Below are 23,513 nucleotides of genomic sequence, written 5' to 3' on the forward strand. Positions count from 1 at the left end.
GTCATCTCTGCAGGTTGGGAAAGCAGAACTTTATGTCCGCGTCATCAATGCCAGAGACGCCGATCTCCAGTCCATGGCGGAGATAGACCCCAGGAATTCATCGCTCTACCAGTACCCTCCGCTGGTAAGTATCAGTCAATACTGCGCAATATGAATTGTTCTGACCGTAAGGCTTAGGGCTACACAACCATTTTGGCCACAATACAGGTTGCTTTGCCAAAAATCGCCATTGTCGCTCTGAATGGATTGTGCTGCATCCGAACTATGGTAACTGACTGGGGTCGCGTTGCAACCAACCAGTGGCCGAAACTCACAGTCTCTATCCCAGATGGATTTCTTGCAACTGTCCGGTCACGGTTGTGTCCACTTGTGGGCCCCAGCACAACCCCATTTAGTCACCCTAGCCGTGACGCATCAGACCAACATGGCGACCCCGTCAAAATCACTGTGTATCCATAGTAAGGCTGCACGATTTGGGGAAAATAGGCGATTACGGAGGTAAATATTGCTATTTCAATATGCGATTCTGATATATGCGATTGTACTTTGTAAGGACACCTTTTATTTTTCCATAACTTTTCCATAAAAAGATAATTTAGCTAAATTTATTTATTTATTTATTTTTACGCCATTTACCTTGTGGTCAAGTTAACATGTTATTTTGATACTTTAGGTCGGCCTGATTACATAAATACCAAATTAGTATGGTTTCCGTCATATTTTACTTAAAAAAAAGAAAAAATTCAGAACTTTTTTTCAGAATTTTTTTTAATTGCCATTTTCTGAACCCGGTAACTTTTTATTTTTTCGTATACCGGGCTGCATGAGGGCTAATTTTTTTGTACTATAATCTGTTGTTTGTATCGGTACCATTTTGGTATTGATCTAACTTTTTAATCGCTTTTTACTTTTTTTTCTGGGAAAATAGCAATTCTGGGGTATTTGTTTTTACATTTTCATTGTTTACCGTACGGGATATATAATGTTATATTTTAAAAGTACAATTATGCATGGGGCGATACCAAATATGTTTATTTTTATTATGTTTATATGGGGTTTTTTTTTATATAGGAAAAGGGGGTGATTTGAACTTTTAATATGGAAGGAGTTAATGTACCGTATATACTCGAGTATAAGCCGAGTTTTTCAGCACGATTTTTCGTGCTGAAAACGCCCACCTCGGCTTATACTCGAGTGAACTCTCCGCCTGTCAATCCCTTCTCAGTGGTCTTCAACCTGCGAACCTCCAGATGTTGCAAAACTACAACTCCCAGCATGCCCGGACAGCCATCGGCTGTCCGGGCATGCTGGGAGTTGAAGTTTTGAAACATCTGTAGGTGCGCAGGTTGAAGACCACTACGACCTTCATCATCATCCAGACCCCCCCTTTAGTTTTCTACTCACCTCCCCTCGGTGGGAAGGAAGGGTGAGCTAGTCCGGGCCATCTATGCTGCAGGGACTGTCCGCTGGGGAGTGATAGTTGTTCCGGGCTGTCCATCTTCACCGGGAGGCCCTCTTCTCCGCTCCGGCCCTGGACTAGTGACGTTGCCTTGACAACGACGCACAGGGACGTCCCTGTGCGTCATCGTCAAGGCAACGTCACTAGTCCGGGGTCGGCCCGGAGCGGAGAAGAGGGCCTCCCGGTGAAGATGGACAGCCCGGAACAACTATCACTCCCCACCAGATGGTCCCTGCAGCATAGGAGGCCCGGACCAGCTCACCCTTCCTTCCCACCGAGGGGAGGTGAGTAGAAAACTAAAGGGGGGTCTGGATGATGACGAAGGCCGCAGTGGTCTTTAACCTGCGGACCTCCAGATGTTTCAAAACTACAACCCCCAGCCGATGGCTGTCCGGGCATGCTGGGAGTTGTAGTTTTGCAACATCTGGAGGTCTGCAGGTTGAAGACCACTGATTGAAGGGAGGGGGGATGATGACAGGGGGGGGTGATGTATTTCCCACCCTAGGCTTATAGTCGAGTCAATAACTTTTCCTGGGTTTTTGGGGTGAAATTAGGGGCCTCGGCTTATATTCGGGTTGGCTTATACTCGAGTATATACGGTAGGTCAGGTCTTTTAAGCTTTTATTAAACTGTTTTTGACACTTAGGGGACTTTTAGGAGGAATCATTAGATAGGGGTGGGAGGTGATTTACCCCACTATCCCACCGGGGGGCATTTACATGTCTCTTTAGACGCCGCTGAAATTATCTGGGAGTCACCAGGTATGGAGTGGACACGAGTCAGTAGCCAGTGCCATACACCCTGAGCACTGCCGTACTTGTTGGGGGGCTTTAAGGTCCAGCCCTGCTTGCCTGAAGCTGGGATAGAGGCCTGAAAAATTAACCCGCCCAGCCCCTGGAACTGCATTTCCCGGGTGTCGGGCGATAGGAATTCCACATCCCTGGATAAGGTACCTGGCCACCGCCACAGGTAATTGCAAATTGCGATTTCGATATATCATGCAGCCCTAATCCATATCGGGGGTAGGTTTTGTGTACCTCTAAATAAATATAATGCCCTAATAGTGCACAGGCAGGTGGGGGTCCTTCAGAGTGAGCGCGGCTTCTCCAGATTGTTTTAAAGGAACCCCCCCCCCCATCACAACTATATGTCATTATATGACCTAATCAGAAGATCCCGCAGGGTGACCCTTAGGGCCGGACACTGTCACCTTTCAGAATACTCTATTTGTGAAATCCTCCTAACATTCACCTTCTTATTACACACAGATACCTGGTCTGACTGCAGCTGCCATGGATAACCCTGTGCCCCCGCCGGCTCACCAGCAGCCCCCCAGCTCTTTTCACCTGGCTCTCACGCCGTTCACTGACTATGTTGATCCACCCCCGATCCAGGAGCTGCCTCAGCCAAAACCCAGTCAGAGGTGAGACGGCACTGCCCCGACATACGGTCTGCGGAGAACAATCACCTCAGTGATTACCCAACACCCAAAAGTGCAACTCACCAACATAAATGAGCAAATAGTGATTGCTAGGGTCCATAGGATGCAGAATGGTGGGAGAATGTGGTCATCCAGGTTCAGAGCAGACTGATCTATAGGTGCGATGCAATCACCAGACATTACACCAAATAACACGTACGCCATACAAGCCTCTATGAATATGCCCCAGTGAATCTAATAATAATATGACAATAGCCTCCCATACACTCGTTAAACTGACCTCAATATCTCCTGATCACCACATGCACACTCAGCTCAGCCGAGCGTTCATGAGAGGGGAGAATGCAGCTGCTTTACTCCTGTGATGCGGCTTATTTCACATCAGAACACACAGCAAAAAGGCTAAAGACCCCGCACTATCCAACACACACTGCACTACAACAAAGTCTATAAACCTTCACAGCAGACAACAGCACAATGGACCAGCAATACGGGGGAAGGGAAGTGGGAATCACCGGCCTCAGGAATAATAGACGACCACGTGACAGCCCTGAATAGTGTGTGACGTCCTGCTGACCTGATTTCCATATTTACCCAGGATGCACCTAATGTGTTCTCAAACTTTGTAGCTGTAACTTTTGTGTATATGTAACAGAATGTAATACACAGTACAGACATGGATTCTATCATCTACCCGTGTTAATGTTTATGTTTCTTTTTATAAAGTTTAGTAACAGATGAGATACATTGTATCCGGATGATGTAGAATGTAGCATATACACAATACAGACATGGATTCCGTCCTCTCCATGTGTGTGATGAGCGGAGTGCGGAGCCTGGGTAGTGCCGGGCGCGATATACTGTATACTCTGGTTTCTCTTCATATCGAAAAAATCTTTCGCCTTTTACTAAAGATTTCCGTGGAGAGGAACAATTATGAGTTTCATATAATTTTTTGATGCCCGGCGGTAGCTGGGCTTCCCATTCATGGTAAAAAGCAGATTGATCAGCAGAGGAGAGATGTGCAGAGACGGCGACGCTCCTCACATGATCTTCACCAGTGCAGCTGGGATGGGAGAAGCCGGAGAAGACTCTGAGACGCCATGTCTGGGACTCCTTTCACCACCTTGCGTGGCTCCTTCTATATGATTTTCCATTTAACTGCATTTTGGAGCCTCAAACGAAGCCAACGACGGTCCTGGTAATGGCCCGGCATACAGTGAAATGAGGGGGCCAGGCTTGCACCGTGTATTGGAGCACGGGCAAAGTCTCATTAAGCAGCATGGTGCGTATCCCTCATTGTGAGTTGTCTAATGCTCCACAATCCAATCTTTGAATTGACTTTGGCCTCACAATCCTGCCAAGACGTCATGGTAGTTCCTTCCCAAACCAGACTCCCAAGATCATGGTAAAGTCCGGTTGGATGGAGAAGGGGAATGGGTCACTGGGTGTCTGAGCCCACTCTCCGAAGAGCATGGCCTCCAACTTTTCACAATTTACTTTTGCTCCTGAATCTTGACTGAATTCTTCGCAGGACTGGATGAGGACCATCACTGAACACCGGTCAGTGCAGAAGACGGTCATGTCATCCATGTTCAGTGAACACTTGGCCACTTGATGGTCTGCTCCCAGTACAGTGATCCCTCTAACCTCGGGATTCTGCTGGATGACTTTGCGAGGAGTTCTATAGCACAAACGAAAAGAGGTGAAAGAGGACAACCTTATCTGACCCCAGAGACGACCGGAAAGGGGCCAGTTTTCCAGCCGTTCACTAGCACTATGCTGAAAATATCAAAGTACATCAGGTCAACATAAGAGCAGAACATTTCTCCAAGCCCGAACCTCTGCAGCCTCGGAATATTGCCGAATAGAGAAACTTCATTGTGAGAAATTCTGTAGCACAAACAAGGATCAATCTACATTTAACCAGTAAAAGGAAGCTATCAACGGGCATCAAAAAATTATGGCCACTTGACGGTCAGGTCCTGGTACGGTGATCCTTCTGACCTCTGCATTCTGCCGCATAGACTCTGCGAGGATTTGTATAACACAGACATATAATGCAGCATCTTGATGATTGTTGTTCGGGCTGTAGAGTTCATCCTCCTAGAGTCTCCTCCGGCTTCTCACGTCCCAGCCGCACTGGTGAAGATCATGTGAGGAGCGTCGCCAGCTCTGCAGATCCCTGACATCTCTCCTCTGCTGATCAATCTGCTTTTTACCATGACTGGGAAGCCCAGCTACCGCCGGGCATCAAAAAATTATATGAAACTCATAATTGTTCCTCTCCACGGAAATCTTTAGTAAAGATATCGAAAGAGCTTCATTCGTCATTCGGTCGTCAATACAAATCATACAATAAATTACAATTGCACAAAGCATGACAGTACAATATACAGCACAGGTTCCCTAAGCTATACACCGTACCACATGCTACACTACCACTCCGCTCCATCACTCAATATCGGAAAAACTAAGTAAAAAAACAACAGCATATTACAGTCTGTGATCGGGGAGGGGCATGGGAACAATAGGGCTGGGGGTGGGGGTGGATCACAGGGTCAAACTACTAGGCCAATGTATGGGGAGGTAGGGGAAGCAGAGGGGCGTTAAACCTCTTCTTCATCGACGTCCGGACAGTCCAAGATAGAATAGCCTCTAAGCCGGCTCTGCACCAGCCTGCGGCAGTCCTGGACGGACATGTCCTCCCTGTTGTAGATGAGCCGATTCCTGGCCAGCCATATAGCATCCTTAAAACAGTTCATAAGGCGCCAGGCCTCCCGGATGGCCTCCACGTCGTGAACCCCAGGAAAAAGTCCATAAAGCACCGAATGGTACGATAGGTAGTTCCTGGGTACCGAGTCTCTAAGTTCAGGTTCAGGGTGTTCAATAGGTCATGTGCAAAGGGGCACTGCCAAAAGACGTGCTTAGATGTTTCCTCCACATAGGGGCACCTGGGGCAGTACCTGGTTTTGCACATGCCACGGAAATGCATGAATGACCTCAGAGATAGTCCCCCCTGAATGGCCATCCACGACAAGTCCTTGTGTCCATTAATTATCCTTGCTGAGGCTACATTGTCCCAAACAATCTCTGCCATGGCCTTAGGGAGCCCTGGAACTGGCTCCAGCAAGTCCTTAGCTCTGATGAGCTTGTAAACAGTCTTAGGCTTCCATAAGTTGGGCTTGAGTCCCTCCAGATGGTGTTCCCCTATGAACCGGAAAACATCCCCATAGTACTAGGGAGTGTACCAGTTGTAATAGATGGAGCTGTCCCACTTGTCCCAGCCGATCCTCTTCCAGTGGGGCAGGAGAAACAGACGGGACATGGACCTGCCCGTGGAGCCTTTCTTTTCGACCAAAGTCCTCTTCACGCTGACACATGCAAAAGAAGCCCGGAGCAGAGTGGGGATATCGGGGACTCCCTTTCCACCCTTGCTGGGCTCCTTGTACATAACAGTCCGTTTAACTCTGTCCATTTTTCCCCTGATGAAGCGAAACACGGTCCGGGTGATGGCCCTGCAAACGGTGGCAAGGGGGGGGTCAGGCCTGTGCGGTGTACTGTAGCACAGATAAAACTTCACTCTGCAAGACAAGTGTTTTGCCCTCAATCAAAAGCTGTCTGGTGCTCCAAAGTGCAATCTTTGAGTTCATTTTAGCCAGTCGGTCTTGCCAGGACTTGAGGGCTGCGCCTTCCTTCCTGAACCAGAAGCCAGAATTCAACTTCCAGGAGCCAGGGCCAGATGGGAAACCATGGCCCACAACCCCCTGAAATTGAATGGCCCTGTGGTCAGAGAAGAAGCAGAGGACCATAGAATGCTTAACCTGCTTGACCGCTCTAGACGTGAATAGGAAGTCTATCCGAGAACGGAGTGAGCCATCGGGGAGGCTCCACTTATAATTTACGGGGCCTTTCCCAATGGACCCAACAGCGTCCTGCAAGGATGCCTCTGTCACCATCTCGATCAGCAGCTTTGAGGAAGGGTCCAGTCTGGCAGATGTGCTGGAACTGCGCCCGTCCGCTTCAATGATGCAGTTAAAATCCCCACCCAACACTACCGCCCTAGTGGTTGCGAGCTGGGTCCGCAGGGTCTGGAAAACCTCCAGACGACCACCCCCGTCAGGAGAGGCGTACACATTGATGAGCTGTATGGGCTCCCCCGCCCAGGAGTTAGTGCAGACGATACTAGTTACCACTCCGGTCGGGCGGATCCTCCTCGCCGATGTCTATCAGCTTCCATTGATTCTCCAGACTTCTTTCCAAAAACTCATCGTAGACAGGGTTCTGTGGCACATCCAACAGCTGGTGGACCTCTGGGTCAGCGAACAGCTGCTCCACCGTCTGTACTATGGCCTGCTCCATCTCCTCTTCCTCAACATCTGAATGCAGGGGAGTCTCGCAAGCCTCAATGATCTTCTTTTTGTCGGACTCATCTTCTGCGTTGTCCTTTCCTTTTCCTCTGCTTGGTGCCTGGGGGAGGAAGCAAAGGATATTCCTCCAAAGACGGGGCACCAGCAGCTGGAGGTGGGTTAGGTGCTGCTGGGCCAGGAGAGAAAGGAGGCAAGGTGGGGCAGAGGACAGGAGACAGCAGTCCTGAATTCAGGGGGGGGATAGTGGAAAGCTGTCTCCTTGGTGGGAGGGGCCGGGGACAGGAAGGGCTGGGGCAGGGTAGGGGCTGGGGTGGTGACAGATTTCGCCTTCTTACCCTCCTTCTTAGCCGGTTTGTTCTTGGCCTTCTGGGGCTGGCTTCAGGGCTTTTGCTGCAACAGATGCCCATGTTCTTTTCCTCTTAGGGCAGTCCTTGTAGGTATGGGCTGCTTGTCCACAAAGGTTGCAGGTCTTGGTCTTGGGGCAGTCCTTGGTCAAATGTCCTGTCACTCGACAGAACCTGCAGGCATCTTCCTTGCAGTCCTTATTCTCATGGCCCTTCTTGCCACATCGCCTGCAGGCCTGCGGCATGTCCGGGTAGGAAATCAGGCCTGAAGAGTTCCCCAAAGAAAAGGACTGGGCAGGTGTTGAACCCCATCTGGGGATGAAGAGTCCTTGTTCAAGCACACAATCACGGACCATTTACCAGTCCAAAAACCATTTCCGTCCAGGATGTGGGTGGGATCCTTCACCACAGTACAGAAACGCTTCAGGAAGGTAGTGATGACGGGTCCTAGGATGTGTGGATTCCTCATTGAAACTGTAATCCTCCTCTCCTCCCTCTGCACGGGACAGTTCCCAACAAAACATGCAAAGGGGGAGTCCGGCCTCGCATATTTCACCATATCCCAGTAACGTTTACAGATTCCAATGGAGGCAAAGGTAACGTAAAACATTCCAGTGAAAAAGGACTGAATGCTTATCGTTTCCGATTTGGAGAATCCCTGTTCCAGGACCATCTTCTTCCCAAACATATCCTGCCTCATGTCAGGGATCCTCCTGTCGACTTCCTTCAGCTTGAGCACGACGGTCTGCCTCATCCAAGGCTCCAGGGTTGGAGAACCTTGGCGGGGCTGGGAGCTGGCTCCTTGCCCAGGAACCGATGGGGGAGCCACTCCAGAAGCCTTAGCCAAAGCCACTGTAAATCCAAAAGAAGGGTCAAGATCCTGAAGAAAATCCAACCAGGTGAAGAAATTGGGCAGAGCTATACAAATTCCTCCATCGATTTCCCCAGCAGTTGTAATCAAACAGGATAGGTCGAAGCAAAATAAAATCCTCGGCAGGAAAAGCTTGATGTTGAAAGCAGATGATCCTCAGAAGAAGCTTGAAAACCAGGATCTCCTGCCAGGAAAGTCTCTCTTCAAGATTTTTACGATATGAAGAGAAGATCCCGCAGGGTGACCCTTAGGGCCGGACACTGTCACCTTTCAGAATACTCTATTTGTGAAATCCTCCTAACATTCACCTTCTTATTACACACAGATACCTGGTCTGACTGCAGCTGCCATAGATAACCCTGTGCCGGCTCACCAGCAGCCCCCCAGCTCTTTTCACCTAACCCTCACCCCGTTCACTGACTGTTGATCCACCCCCGATCCAGGAGCTGCCTCAGCCAAAACCCAGTCAGAGGTGAGACGGCACTGCCCCGACATACGGTCTGCGGAGAACAATCACCTCAGTGATTACCCAACACCCAAAAGTGCAACTCACCGACATAAATGAGCAAATAGTGATTGCTAGGGTCCATAGGATGCAGAATGGTGGGAGAATGTGGTCATCCAGGTTCAGAGCAGACTGATCTATAGGTGCGATGCAATCACCAGACATTACACCAAATAACACGTACGCCATACAAGCCTCTATGAATATGCCCCAGTGAATCTAATAATAATATGACAATAGCCTCCCATACACTCGTTAAACTGACCTCAATATCTCCTGATCACCACATGCACACTTAGCTCAGCCGAGCGTTCATGAGAGGGGAGAATGCAGCTGCTTTACTCCTGTGATGCGGCTTATTTCACATCAGAACACACAGCAAAAAGGCTAAAGACCCCGCACTATCCAACACACACTGCACTACAACAAAGTCTAATAAACCTTCACAGCAGACAACAGCACAATGGACCAGCAATACGGGGGAAGGGAAGTGGGAATCACCAGCCGTGACAGCCCTGAATAGTGTGTGACGTCCTGCTGACCTGATTTCCATATTTACCCAGGATGCACCAAATGTGTTCTGAAACTTTGTAGCTGTAACTATTGTGTATATGTAATACACAGTACAGACATGGATTCCGTCCTCTACCCGTTTTAATGTTTATGTTCCTTTTTATAAAGTTTAGTAACAGATGAGATACATTGTATCTGGATGAAGTAGAATGTAGCATATGCACAATACAGACATGGATTCCGTCCTCTCCATGTGTGTGATCAGCGGATTGCGGAGCCTGGGTAGTGCCGGGCGCGATATACTGTATACTCTGGTTTCTCTTCATATCGAAAAAATCTTTCGCCTTTTACTAAAGATTTCCGTGGAGAGGAACAATTATGAGTTTCATATAATTTTTTGATGCCCGGCGGTAGCTGGGCTTCCCATTCATGGTAAAAAGCAGATTGATCAGCAGAGGAGAGGTGCGTTCCTCGGCTTTTAGATAAAGAGAAAAAAAAAAGATTCGAGAGCATCGCTTCTCGGCCTTTTGGCTAAGATCAAGTGTAGTATCTGTTCTTATCAGTTTTTCATGCCGGTGGACAGTAACGCCGATATGGGGCTGGTGGGGATGGGTGCTGCATGGAGGATGCAGGTGTACCAGGGCTTTCCGGGGCTGGTTCTGAGGAATCAGCTCGACGGCTGCCCCGATGTGACCTGTTCCCTCCGGGTCTCGCCATGAGGCTGAGAGGGTCTAGAGCCGAGGTACTTTTGTGCCTCGGGGAGTGGTGACCACGAGGTGCCGAAACTCACTGGGAGGATAGACTCACTGAGTTGTAGCACTGGCACCATAATCTCTTCACCCTGTGGCACTCACCTCTTGATTCCCGACCTTCTGGCTAGGATCAGAGAAATTTTTATAGATCCGGCCGGATGTCCGGGCAGTATATCTGCACACATTCACTTATTTATTTCTTTTTTGTCTCACTGTGTCACTTTTTGCGTGTTGTGTGTTCACAGGATTTGTCAGAATGCGGTAGCCCTTCTGGGTGTCCCTCCTGGCGGTCTAGGGGAGGTGTGTGTGGCCATTAGGTTCCGCACCTCCCTGCAAACACCCCGGGTACTCCTGCTTTGGCAGGGTACCTACCGTAATCGGCTCTGCGGGCAGATACCTTGGCTAACGCCAAGGGGGATGCCGGGAGCATTTGTGGTCCCCTAGTAGCTTCGGCGAAAAGGGACATCGAACCTGGAACCTCGCAGGTACCTTTTGGTCCGGAGGCGAAGGGTAAGGTGTGTTGGGGGGCCTCTCTCCTATCGGAGAAGGGCTTGCGATAGACCGCATCCTTTGTGCACGTTTTTTTTAGTGTAACACATTTGCACTTTTTCTAGCACTTTGGGTGAATCGAAAGCACGTTCCTCGGCTTTTACTAAAGATTTCCGTGGAGAGGAACAATTATGAGTTTCATATAATTTTTTGATGCCCAGCGGTAGCTGGGCTTCCCATTCATGGTAAAAAGCAGATTGATCAGCAGAGGAGAGGTGCGTTCCTCGGCTTTTAGATAAAGAGAAAAAAAAAAGATTTGAGAGCATCGCTTCTCGGCCTTTTGGCTAAGATCAAGTGTAGTATCTGTTCTTATCAGTTTTCATGCTGGTGGGGATGGGTGCTGCATGGAGGATGCAGGTGTACCAGGGCTTTCCGGGGCTGGTTCTGAGGAATCAGCTCGACGGCTGCCCCGATGTGACCTGTTCCCTCCAGGTCTCGCCACGAGGCTGAGAGGGTCTAGAGCCGAGGTACTTTTGTGCCTCGGGGAGTGGTGACCCCCGAGGTGCCGAAACTCACTGGGAGGATAGACTCACTGAGTTGAAGCACGGGCACCATAATCTCTTCACCTTGTGGCACTCACCTCTTGATTCCCGGCCTTCTGGCTAGGATCAGAGAAATTTCAATAGATCCGGCCGGATGTCCGGGCAGTATATCTGCACACATTCACTTATTTATTTCTTTTTTGTCTCACTGTGTCACTTTTTGCGTGTTGTGTGTTCACAGGATTTGTCAGGATGCGGTAGCCCTTCTGGGTGTCCCTCCTGGCGGTCTAGGGGAGGTGTGTGTGGCCATTAGGTTCCGCACCTCCCTGCAAACACCCCGGGTACTCCTGCTTTGGCAGGGTACCTACCGTAATCGGCTCTGCGGGCAGATACCTTGGCTAACGCCAAGGGGGATGCCGGGAGCATTTGTGGTCCCCTAGTAGCTTCGGCGAAAAGGGACATCGAACCTGGAACCTCGCAGGTACCTTTTGGTCCGGAGGCGAAGGGTAAGGTTTGTTGGGGGGCCTCTCTCCTATCGGAGAAGGGCTTGCGATAGACCGCATCCTTTGTGCACGTTTTTTTAGTGTAACACGTTTGCACTTTTTCTTGCACTTTGGGTGAATCGAAAGCACGTTCCTCGGCTTTAAAAAAAAAAAAAAAAAAAAGAATCGAGAGCACGTTCCTCGGCTAAAAAAAAAAAAGAAAAAAAAGAGTTGAAGCACGGGCACCATAATCTCTTCACCTTGTGGCACTCACCTCTTGATTCCCGGCCTTCTGGCTAGGATCAGAGAAATTTTTATAGATCCGGCCGGATGTCCGGGCAGTATATCTGCACACATTCACTTATTTATTTCTTTTTTGTCTCACTGTGTCACTTTTTGCGTGTTGTGTGTTCACAGGATTTGTCAGGATGCGGTAGCCCTTCTGTGTGTCCCTCCTGGCGGTCTAGGGGAGGTGTGTGTGGCCATTAGGTTCCGCACCTCCCTGCAAACACCCCGGGTACTCCTGCTTTGACAGGGTACCTACCGTTATCGGCTCTGCGGGCAGATACCTTGGCTAACGCCAAGGGGGATGCCGGGAGCATTTGTGGTCCCCTAGTAGCTTCGGCGAAAAGGGACATCGAACCTGGAACCTCGCAGGTACCTTTTGGTCCGGAGGCGAAGGGTAAGGTTTGTTGGGGGGCCTCTCTCCTATCGGAGAAGGGCTTGCGATAGACCGCATCCTTTGTGCACGTTTGCACTTTTTTCTTGCACTTTGGGTGAATCGAGAGCACGTTCCTCGGCTTTAGATAAAAAAAAAAAAAAAAAGAATCGAGAGCACGTTCCTCGGCTAAAAAAAAAAAGAAAAAAAAGAGTTGAAGCACGGGCACCATAATCTCTTCACCTTGTGGCACTCACCTCTTGATTCCCGGCCTTCTGGCTAGGATCAGAGACATTTTTATAGATCCGGCCGGATGTCCGGGCAGTATATCTGCACACATTCACTTATTTATTTCTTTTTGTCTCACTGTGTCACTTTTTATGTGTTGTGTGTTCACAGGATTTGTCAGGATGCGGTAGCCCTTCTGGGTGTCCCTCCTGGCGGTCTAGGGGAGGTGTGTGTGGCCATTAGGTTCCGCACCTCCCTGCAAACACCCCGGGTACTCCTGCTTTGGCAGGGTACCTACCGTTATCGGCTCTGCGGGCAGATACCTTGGATAACGCCAAGGGGGATGCCGGGAGCATTTGTGGTCCCCTAGTAGCTTCGGCGAAAAGGGACATCGAACCTGGAACCTCGCAGGTACCTTTTGGTCCGGAGGCGAAGGGAAAGGTTTGTTGGGGGGCCTCTCTCCTATCGGAGAAGGGCTTGCGATAGACCGCATCCTTTGTGCATGTTTTTTTTTAGTGTAACACGTTTTTTTTAGTGTAACACGTTTGCACTTTTTCTAATAATACTATAGCCTCCCATACACTCGTTAAGCTGACCTCAATATCTTCTGATCACCACATGCACACTCAGCTCAGCCGAGCGTTCATGAGAGGGGAGAATGCAGCTGCTTTACTCCTGTGGTGGTGGCTTATTTCACATCAGAACACACAGCAAAAAGGCTAAAGACCCCGCACTATCCAACACACACTGCACTACAACAAAGTCTAATAAACCTTCACAGCAGACAACAACACAATGGACCAGCAATACGGGGGAAGGTAAGTGGGAATCACCGACCTAAGGAATAATAGACGACCACGTGACAGCCCTGAATAGTGTGTGACGTCCTGCTGCCCTGATTTCCATATTTACCCAGGATGCACCTAATGTGTTCTCAAACTTTGTAGCTGTAACTATTGTGTATATGTAACAGAATGTAATACACAATACAGACATGGATTCCTCTACCCGTCTTAATGTTTGTTTCTTTTTATAAAGTTTAGTAACAGATGAGATACATTGTATCTGGATGAATAGAATGTAGCATATACACAATACAGACATGGATTCCGTCCTCTCCATGTGTGTGATGAGCGAAGTGTGGAGCCTGGGTAGTGCCGGGCGCGATATACTGTATACTCTGGTTTCTCTTCATATCGAAAAAATCTTTCGCCTTTTACTAAAGATTTCCGTGGAGAGGAACAATTATGAGTTTCATATAATTTTTTGATGCCCGGCGGTAGCTGGGCTTCCCATTCATGGTAAAAAGCAGATTGATCAGCAGAGGAGAGGTGCGTTCCTCGGCTTTTAGATAAAGAAAAAAAAAAAGGTTCGAGAGCATCGCTTCTCGGCCTTTTGGCTAAGATCAAGTGTAGTATCTGTTCTTATCAGTTTTCATGCTGGTGGGGATGGGTGCTGCATGGAGGATGCAGGTGTACCAGGGCTTTCCGGGGCTGGTTCTGAGGAATCAGCTCGACGGCTGCCCCGATGTGACCTGTTCCCTCCGGGTCTCGCCATGAGGCTGAGAGGGTCTAGAGCCGAGGTACTTTTGTGCCTCGGGGAGTGGTGACCCCGAGGTGCCGAAACTCACTGGGAGGATAGACTCACTGAGTTGAAGCACGGGCACCATAATCTCTTCACCTTGTGGCACTCACCTCTTGATTCCCGGCCTTCTGGCTAGGATCAGAGAAATTTTTATAGATCCGGCCGGATGTCCGGGCAGTATATCTGCACACATTCACTTATTTATTTATTTTTGTCTCACTGTGTCACTTTTTGTGTGTTGTGTGTTCACAGGATTTGTCAGGATGCGGTAGCCCTTCTGGGTGTCCCTCCTGGCGGTCTAGGGGAGGTGTGTGGCCATTAGGTTCCGCACCTCCCTGCAAACACCCCAGGTACTCCTGCTTTGGCAGGGTACCTACCGTTATCGGCTCTGCGGGCAGATACCTTGGCTAACGCCAAGGGGGATGCCGGGAGCATTTGTGGTCCCCTAGTAGCTTCGGCGAAAAGGGACATCGAACCTGGAACCTCGCAGGTACCTTTTGGTCCAGAGGCGAAGGGTAAGGTTTGTTGGGGGGCCTCTCTCCTATCGGAGAAGGGCTTGCGATAGACCGCATCCTTTGTGCACGTTTTTTTAGTGTAACACGTTTGCACTTTTTCTTGCACTTTGGGTGAATCGAGAGCACGTTCCTCGGCTTAAAAAAAAAATAAAATTTACTAAAGATTTCCGTGGAGAGGAACAATTATGAGTTTCATATAATTTTTTGATGCCCGGCGGTAGCTGGGCTTCCCATTCATGGTAAAAAGCAGATTGATCAGCAGAGGAGAAGTGTCAGGGATCTGCAGAGACGGCGATGCTCCTCACATGGTCTTCACCAGTGCGGCTGGAATGTAAGAAGCCGGAGGAGACCAGGAAAAGTCTGAAAAGACTCTATGGGACTCTTTTCACCACCTTGCGTGGCTCCTTCTAAATGATTTTCCATTTAACTGCATTTTGGAGCCTCAAACGAAGCCAAAGACGGTCCTGGTAATGGCCCGGCATACAGTGAAATGAGGGGGCCAGGCTTGCACTGTGTATTGGAGCACGGGCAAAGTCTTATTAAGCAGCATGGTGCGTATCCCTCATTGTGAGTTGTCTAATGCTCCACAATGCTCGCTTCTCGGCCTTTTGGCTAAGATCAAGTGTAGTACCTTTCCTGTTAGTTGGCGGTGTGGAAGACCACCAAGGCAGGATGGGGAACCACACAATAGGACGGGTGCACCAGGGATGGCTGTATAGCACAGCAGTCATCCCCGATGAGACCTGTTCCCTGCTGGATCTGGCCTTAAGGTCCGGGTAGAGTGAAGGCCGAGGTACACAAGTGCCCTGGGAGTGGTGACCTCAGGGTGCCGGAATTCACTTGAGATTGGCAACCCCACTTGAATGAAAGCACATAGCACGCACTTTTTCTCTCACTCTTCTGGGCACTCACCCTTAGTATCCCGGCCTTCCGGCTAGGATCGGGGAATTTTTATAGATCCGGTCGGATGTCCGGGCAGTATTACACACTGCGCACATCCACTTATTTATTTATTTATTTATTTTTTGTCTCTGTGTCCACTTTTTGTGTTCGTTTGTTCACTAAGATTTGGTAGGGTGTGGTAGCCCTTCTGGGTGTCCCTCCTGCCGGTCTAGGGGAGGTGTGTGTGGCCATTAGGTTCCTCACCTCCCTGCTATAGCCCGTGGCATCCTGTTTCGGCAGGATGCCAAACCGGTTTTACTGGTTCCTTGGTGACAACCTGGTTAACGCCTAGTTGTTTGCCGGGAACACTTTCGGTCCCTGAGTAGCTTCGGCGAAAGGGGACATCGTACCTGGAACCTCGCAGGTGCCTTTTGGCCCGGAGGCGAAGGGTTTGGTTTGTTGTGGGGCCTCTCTCCTTTCGGAGAAGGGCTTGCGATAGACCGCATCCTCGTGCACAGTTTTTTTGTGTGAACACTTGCACTTTTTACTTGCACTTGGGTGATTTGAGAGCACGTACCTCGGCTTTCAATAAAAAAAATAAAAATAAAAAAAAAATGCTCCACAGTCCAATCTTTGAATTGACTTTGGCCTCACAATCCTGCCATGACGTCATGGTAGTTCCTTCCCAAACCAGACTCCTAAGATCATGGTAAAGTCCAGTTGGATGGAGAAGGGGAATGGGTCACTGGGGGTCAGAGCCCACTCTCCGAAGAGCATGGCCTCCAACTTTTCACAATTGACTTTTGCTCCTGAATCTCTACTGAATTCTTCGCAGGACTGGATGAGGACCATCACTGAACATCGGTCAGTGCAGAAGACGGTCATGTCATCCATGTTCAGTGAACACTTGGCCACTTGATGGTCTGCTCCCAGTACAGTGATCCCTCTAACCTCTGGATTCTGCTGGATGACTTTGCGAGGAGTTCTATAGCACAAACGAAAAGAGGTGAAAGAGGACAACCTTATCTGACCCCAGAGACGACCGGAAAGGGGTCAGTTTTCCAGCCGTTCACTAGCACTATGCTGAAAATATCAAAGTACATCAGGTCAACATAAGAGCAGAACATTTCTCCAAGCCCGAACCTCTGCAGCCTCGGAATATTGCCGAATAGAGAAACTTCATTGTGAGAAATTCTGTAGCACAAACAAGGATCAATCTACATTTAACCAGTAAAAGGAAGCTATCAACGGGCATCAAAAAATTATGGCCACTTGACGGTCAGGTCCTGGTACGGTGATCCTTCTGACCTCTGCATTCTGCCGCATAGACTCTGCGAGGATTTGTATAACACAGACATATAATGCAGCATCTTGATGATTGTTGTTCGGGCTGTAGAGTTCATCCTCCTAGAGTCTCCTCCGGCTTCTCACGTCCCAGCCGCACTGGTGAAGATCATGTGAGGAGCATCGCCAGCTCTGCAGATCCCTGACATCTCTCCTCTGCTGATCAATCTGCTTTTTACCATGACTGGGAAGCCCAGCTACCGCCGGGCATCAAAAAATTATATGAAACTCATAATTGTTCCTCTCCACGGAAATCTTTAGTAAAGATATTGAAAGAGCTTCATTCGTCATTCGGTCGTCAATACAAATCAAACAATAAATTACAATTGCACAAAGCATGACAATACAATATACAGCACAGGTTCCCTAAGCTATACACCGTACCACATGCTATACTACCACTCCGCTCCATCACTCAATATCGGAAAAACTAAGTAAAAAAACAACAGCATATTACAGTCTGTGATCGGGGAGGGGCATGGGAACAATGGGGGTGGGGGTGGATCACAGGGTCAAACTACTAGGCCAATGTATGGGGAGGTAGGGGAAGCAGAGGGGCGTTAAACCTCTTCTTCATCGACGTCCGGACAGTCCAAGATAGAATAGCCTCTAAGCCGGCTCTGCACCAGCCTGCGGCAGTCCTGGACGGACATGTCCTCCCTGTTGTAGATGAGCCGATTCCTGGACAGCCATATAGCATTCTTAAAACAGTTCATAAGGCACCAGGCCTCCCGGATGGCCTCCACGTCGTGAACCCCAGGAAAAAGTCCATAAAGCACCGAATGGTACGATAGGTAGTTCCTGGGTACCGAGTCTCTAAGTTCAGGTTCAGGGTGTTCAATAGGTCATGTGCAAAGGGGCACTGCCAAAAGACGTGCATAGATGTTTCCTCCACATAGGGGCACCTGGGGCAGTACCTGGTTTTGCACATGCCACGGAAATGCATGAATGACCTCAGAGATAGTCCCCCCTGAATGGCCATCCACGACAAGTCCTTGTGTTAATTATCCTTGCTGAGGCTACATTGTCCCAAACAATCTCTGCCATGGCCTTAGGGAGCCCTGGAACTGGCTCCAGCAAGTCCTTAGCTCTGATGAGCTTGTAAACAGTCTTAGGCTTCCATAAGTTGGGCTTGAGTCCCTCCAGATGGTGTTCCCCTATGAACCGGAAAACATCCCCATAGTACTAGGGAGTGTACCAGTTGTAATAGATGGAGCTGTCCCACTTGTCCCAGCCGATCCTCTTCCAGTGGGGCAGGAGAAACAGACGGGACATGGACCTGCCCGTGGAGCCTTTCTTTTCGACCAAAGTCCTCTTCACGCTGACACATGCAAAAGAAGCCCGGAGCAGAGTGGGGATATCGGGGACTCCCTTTCCACCCTTGCTGGGCTCCTTGTACATAACAGTCCGTTTAACTCTGTCCATTTTTCCCCTGATGAAGCGAAACACGGTCCGGGTGATGGCCCTGCAAACGGTGGCAAGGGGGGGTCAGGCCTGTGCGGTGTACTGTAGCACAGATAAAACTTCACTCTGCAAGACAAGTGTTTTGCCCTCAATCAAAAGCTGTCTGGTGCTCCAAAGTGCAATCTTTGAGTTCATTTTAGCCAGTCGGTCTTGCCAGGACTTGAGGGCTGCGCCTTCCTTCCTGAACCAGAAGCCAGAATTCAACTTCCAGGAGCCAGGGCCAGATGGGAAACCATGGCCCACAACCCCCTGAAATTGAATGGCCCTGTGGTCAGAGAAGAAGCAGAGGACCATAGAATGCTTAACCTGCTTGACCGCTCTAGACGTGAATAGGAAGTCTATCCGAGAACGGAGTGAGCCATCGGGGAGGCTCCACTTATAATTTACGGGGCCTTTCCCAATGGACCCAACAGCGTCCTGCAAGGATGCCTCTGTCACCATCTCGATCAGCAGCTTTGAGGAAGGGTCCAGTCTGGCAGATGTGCTGGAACTGCGCCCGTCCGCTTCAATGATGCAGTTAAAATCCCCACCCAACACTACCGCCCTAGTGGTTGCGAGCTGGGTCCGCAGGGTCTGGAAAACCTCCAGACGACCACCCCCGTCAGGAGAGGCGTACACATTGATGAGCTGTATGGGCTCCCCCGCCCAGGAGTTAGTGCAGACGATACTAGTTACCACCGGGCGGATCCTCCTCGCCGATGTCTATCAGCTTCCATTGATTCTCCAGACTTCTTTCCAAAAACTCATCGTAGACAGGGTTCTGTGGCACATCCAACAGCTGGTGGACCTCTGGGTCAGCGAACAGCTGCTCCACCGTCTGTACTATGGCCTGCTCCATCTCCTCTTCCTCAACATCTGAATGCAGGGGAGTCTCGCAAGCCTCAATGATCTTCTTTTTGTAGGACTCATCTTCTGCGTTGTCCTTTCCTTTTCCTCTGCTTGGTGCCTGGGGGAGGAAGCAAAGGATATTCCTCCAAAGACGGGGCACCAGCAGCTGAAGGTGGGTTAGGTGCTGCTGGGCCAGGAGAGAAAGGAGGCAAGGTGGGGCAGAGGACAGGAGACAGCAGTCCTGAATTCAGGGGGGGATAGTGGAAAGCTGTCTCCTTGGTGGGAGGGGCCGGGGACAGGAAGGGCTGGGGCAGGGTAGGGGCTGGGGTGGTGACAGATTTCGCCTTCTTACCCTCCTTCTTAGCCGGTTTGTTCTTGGCCTTCTGGGGCTGGCTTCAGGGCTTTTGCTGCAACAGATGCCCATGTTCTTTTCCTCTTAGGGCAGTCCTTGTAGGTATGGGCTGCTTGTCCACAAAGGTTGCAGGTCTTGGTCTTGGGGCAGTCCTTGGTCAAATGTCCTGTCACTCGACAGAACCTGCAGGCATCTTCCTTGCAGTCCTTATTCTCATGGCCCTTCTTGCCACATCGCCTGCAGGCCTGCGGCATGTCCGGGTAGGAAATCAGGCCTGAAGAGTTCCCCAAAGAAAAGGACTGGGCAGGTGTTGAACCCCATCTGGGGATGAAGAGTCCTTGTTCAAGCACACAATCACGGACCATTTACCAGTCCAAAAACCATTTCCGTCCAGGATGTGGGTGGGATCCTTCACCACAGTACAGAAACGCTTCAGGAAGGTAGTGATGATGGGTCCTAGGATGTGTGGATTCCTCATTGAAACTGTAATCCTCCTCTCCTCCCTCTGCACGGGACAGTTCCCAACAAAGCGTGCAAAGGGGGAGTCCGGCCTCGCATATTTCACCATATCCCAGTAACGTTTACAGATTCCAATGGAGGCAAAGGTAACGTAAAACATTCCAGTGAAAAAGGACTGAATGCTTATCGTTTCCGATTTGGAGAATCCCTGTTCCAGGACCATCTTCTTCCCAAACATATCCTGCCTCATGTCAGAGATCCTCCTGTCGACTTCCTTCAGCTTGAGCACGACGGTCTGCCTCATCCAAGGCTCAAGGGTTGGAGAACCTTGGCGGGGCTGGGAGCTGGCTCCTTGCCCAGGAACCGATGGGGGAGCCACTCCAGAAGCCTGGGGAGCATCAGGAGAAGAGGATCCAGGCTGGGTCTCCTTAGCCAAAGCCACTGTAAATCCAAAAGAAGGGTCAAGATCCTGAAGAAAATCCAACCAGGTGAAGAAATTGGGCAGAGCTATACAAATTCCTCCATCGATTTCCCCAGCAGTTGTAATCAAACAGGATAGGTCGAAGCAAAATAAAATCCTCGGCAGGAAAAGCTTGATGTTGAAAGCAGATGATCCTCAGAAGAAGCTTGAAATCCAGGATCTCCTGCCAGGAAAGTCTCTCTTCAAGATTTTTACGATATGAAGAGAAGATCCCGCAGGGTGACCCTTAGGGCCGGACACAGTGTCACCTTTCAGAATACTCTATTTGTGAAATCCTCCTAACATTCACCTTCTTATTACACACAGATACCTGGTCTGACTGCAGCTGCCATGGATAACCCTGTGCCGGCTCACCAGCAGCCCCCCAGCTCTTTTCACCTAACCCTCACCCCGTTCACTGACTGTTGATCCACCCCCGATCCAGGAGCTGCCTCAGCCAAAACCCAGTCAGAGGTGAGACGGCACTGCCCCGACATACGGTCTGCGGAGAACAATCACCTCAGTGATTACCCAACACCCAAAAGTGCAACTCACCGACATAAATGAGCAAATAGTGATTGCTAGGGTCCATAGGATGCAGAATGGTGGGAGAATGTGGTCATCCAGGTTCAGAGCAGACTGATCTATAGGTGCGATGCAATCACCAGACATTACACCAAATAACACGTACGCCATACAAGCCTCTATGAATATGCCCCAGTGAATCTAATAATAATATGACAATAGCCTCCCATACACTCGTTAAACTGACCTCAATATCTCCTGATCACCACATGCACACTCAGCTCAGCCGAGCGTTCATGAGAGGGGAGAATGCAGCTGCTTTACTACTGTGGTGGCGGCGGCTTTTTTCACATCAGAACACACAGCAAAAAGGCTAAAGACCCCGCACTATCCAACACACACTGCACCACAGCAAAGTCTAATAAACCTTCACACCAGACAACAGCACAATGGACCAGCAATACGGGGGAAGGGAAGTGGGAATCACCGGCCTGAGGAATAATAGACAACCACGTGACAGCCCTGAATAGTGTGTGACGTCCTGCTGACCTGATTTCCATATTTACCCAGGATGCACCTAATGTGTTCTCAAACTTTGTAGCTGTAACTATTGTGTATATGTAACAGAATGTAATACACAGTACAGACATGGATTCTATCATCTACCCGTGTTAATGTTTATGTTTCTTTTTATAAAGTTTAGTAACAGATGAGATACATTGTATCCGGATGATGTAGAATGTAACATATACACAATACAGACATGGATTCCGTCCTCTCCATGTGTGTGATGAGCGGAGTGCGGAGCCTGGGTAGTGCCGGGCGCGATATACTGTATACTCTGGTTTCTCTTCATATCGAAAAAATCTTTCGCCTTTTACTAAAGATTTCCGTGGAGAGGAACAATTATGAGTTTCATATAATTTTTTGATGCCCGGCGGTAGCTGGGCTTCCCATTCATGGTAAAAAAGCAGATTGATCAGCAGAGGAGAGGTGTCACGGATTTGCAGAGACGGCGATGCTCCTCACATGGTCTTCACCAGTGCGGCTGGGACATAAGAAGCCGGAGGAGACCAGGAAAAGTCTGAAAAGACTCAATGGGACTCCTTTCACCACCTTGCGTGGCTCCTTCTAAATGATTTTCCATTTAACTGCATTTTGGAGCCTCAAAGACCAAGCCAAAGACGGTCCTGGTAATGGCCCGGCATACAGTGAAATGAGGGGACCAGGCTTGCACTGTGTATTGGAGCACGGGCAAAGTCTCATTAAGCAGCATGGTGCGTATCCCTCATTGTGAGTTGTCTAATGCTCCACAATGCTCACTTCTTGGCCTTTTGGCTAAGATCAAGTGTAGTTCCTTTCCTGTTAGTTGGCGGTGTGGAAGACCACCAAGGCAGGATGGGGAACCACACAGTAGGACGGGTGTACCAGGGACGGGTGTACCAGGGATGGCTGTATAGCACAGCAGTCATCCCCGATGAGACCTGTTCCCTGCTGGATCTGGCCTTAAGGTCCGGGTAGAGTGAAGGCCGAGGTACACAAGTGCCCTGGGAGTGGTGACCTCAGGGTGCCGGAATTCACTTGGGATTGGCAACCCCACTTGAATGAAAGCACATAGCACGCACTTTTTCTCTCACTCTTCTGGGCACTCACCCTTAGTATCCCCGCCTTCCGGCTAGGATCGGGGAATTTTTATAGATCCGGTCGGATGTCCGGGCAGTATTACACACTGCGCACATCCACTTATTTATTATTTTTTTTTGTCTCTGTGTCCACTTTTTGTGTTCGTTTGTTCACTAGAATTTGGTAGGGTGCGGTAGCCCTTCTGGGTGTCCCTCCTGCCGGTCTAGGGGAGGTGTGTGTGGCCATTAGGTTCCTCACCTCCCTGCTATACCCCGTGGCATCCTGTTTCGGCAGGATGCCAAACCGGTTTTACTGGTTCCTTGGTGACAACTTGGTTAACGCCTAGTTGTTTGCCGGGAACACTTTCGGTCCCTGAGTAGCTTCGGCGAAAGGGGACATCGTACCTGGAACCTCGCAGGTGCCTTTTGGCCCGGAGGCGAAGGGTTTGGTTTGTTGGGGGGCCTCTCTCCTTTCGGAGAAGGGCTTGCGATAGACCGCATCCTCGTGCACAGTTTTTTTGTGTGAACACTTGCACTTTTTACTTGTACTTGGGTGATTTGAGAGCACGTACCTCGGCTTTCAATAAAAAAAAATAAAAAAATATAAAAAATGCTCCACAGTCCAATCTTTGAATTGACTTTGGCCTCACAATCCTGCCAAGACGTCATGGTAGTTCCTTCCCAAACCAGACTCCCAAGATCATGGTAAAGTCCAGTTGGATGGTGAAGGGGAATGGGTCACTGGGGGTCAGAGCCCACTCTCCGAAGAGCATGGCCTCCAACTTTTCACAATTGACTTTTGCTCCTGAATCTCTACTGAATTC

General features: G+C 49.5%; 1 protein-coding gene, 5 non-coding genes and 2 pseudogenes across 8 annotated transcripts in view; all 8 read left to right on the forward strand.

Moving 5' to 3' along the window:
- CCDC17 (coiled-coil domain containing 17) overlaps positions 1–23,513 on the forward strand; it is a 78,754-nt gene that overhangs the window by 52,333 nt on the left and 2,908 nt on the right. For all 3 annotated transcript variants that reach the window (XM_056533079.1, XM_056533080.1, XM_056533081.1), the window contains exons 14-15: positions 14–124; positions 2,728–2,882. In XM_056533079.1, coding sequence (XP_056389054.1) covers positions 14–124; positions 2,728–2,882 — 266 coding nt within the window. The remainder of the gene's footprint in view (positions 1–13; positions 125–2,727; positions 2,883–23,513) is intronic.
- Positions 3,765–3,879, forward strand: LOC130283638 (U5 spliceosomal RNA). Its single transcript, XR_008846759.1, has one exon. It is a non-coding gene; the product is annotated as a U5 spliceosomal RNA (small nuclear RNA).
- LOC130283640 (U5 spliceosomal RNA) lies at positions 9,810–9,924 on the forward strand. Its single transcript, XR_008846762.1, has one exon. It is a non-coding gene; the product is annotated as a U5 spliceosomal RNA (small nuclear RNA).
- Positions 10,015–10,202, forward strand: LOC130283545 (U2 spliceosomal RNA). The gene has a single exon (XR_008846732.1). It is a non-coding gene; the product is annotated as a U2 spliceosomal RNA (small nuclear RNA).
- On the forward strand, positions 11,069–11,228 carry LOC130283741 (U2 spliceosomal RNA; annotated as a pseudogene).
- LOC130283641 (U5 spliceosomal RNA) lies at positions 13,830–13,944 on the forward strand. Its single transcript, XR_008846763.1, has one exon. It is a non-coding gene; the product is annotated as a U5 spliceosomal RNA (small nuclear RNA).
- On the forward strand, positions 14,034–14,193 carry LOC130283743 (U2 spliceosomal RNA; annotated as a pseudogene).
- LOC130283642 (U5 spliceosomal RNA) lies at positions 21,904–22,018 on the forward strand. Its single transcript, XR_008846764.1, has one exon. It is a non-coding gene; the product is annotated as a U5 spliceosomal RNA (small nuclear RNA).

Source organism: Hyla sarda, chromosome 7, assembly GCF_029499605.1.
Source record: "Hyla sarda isolate aHylSar1 chromosome 7, aHylSar1.hap1, whole genome shotgun sequence".
NCBI lineage: Eukaryota > Metazoa > Chordata > Amphibia > Anura > Hylidae > Hyla > Hyla sarda.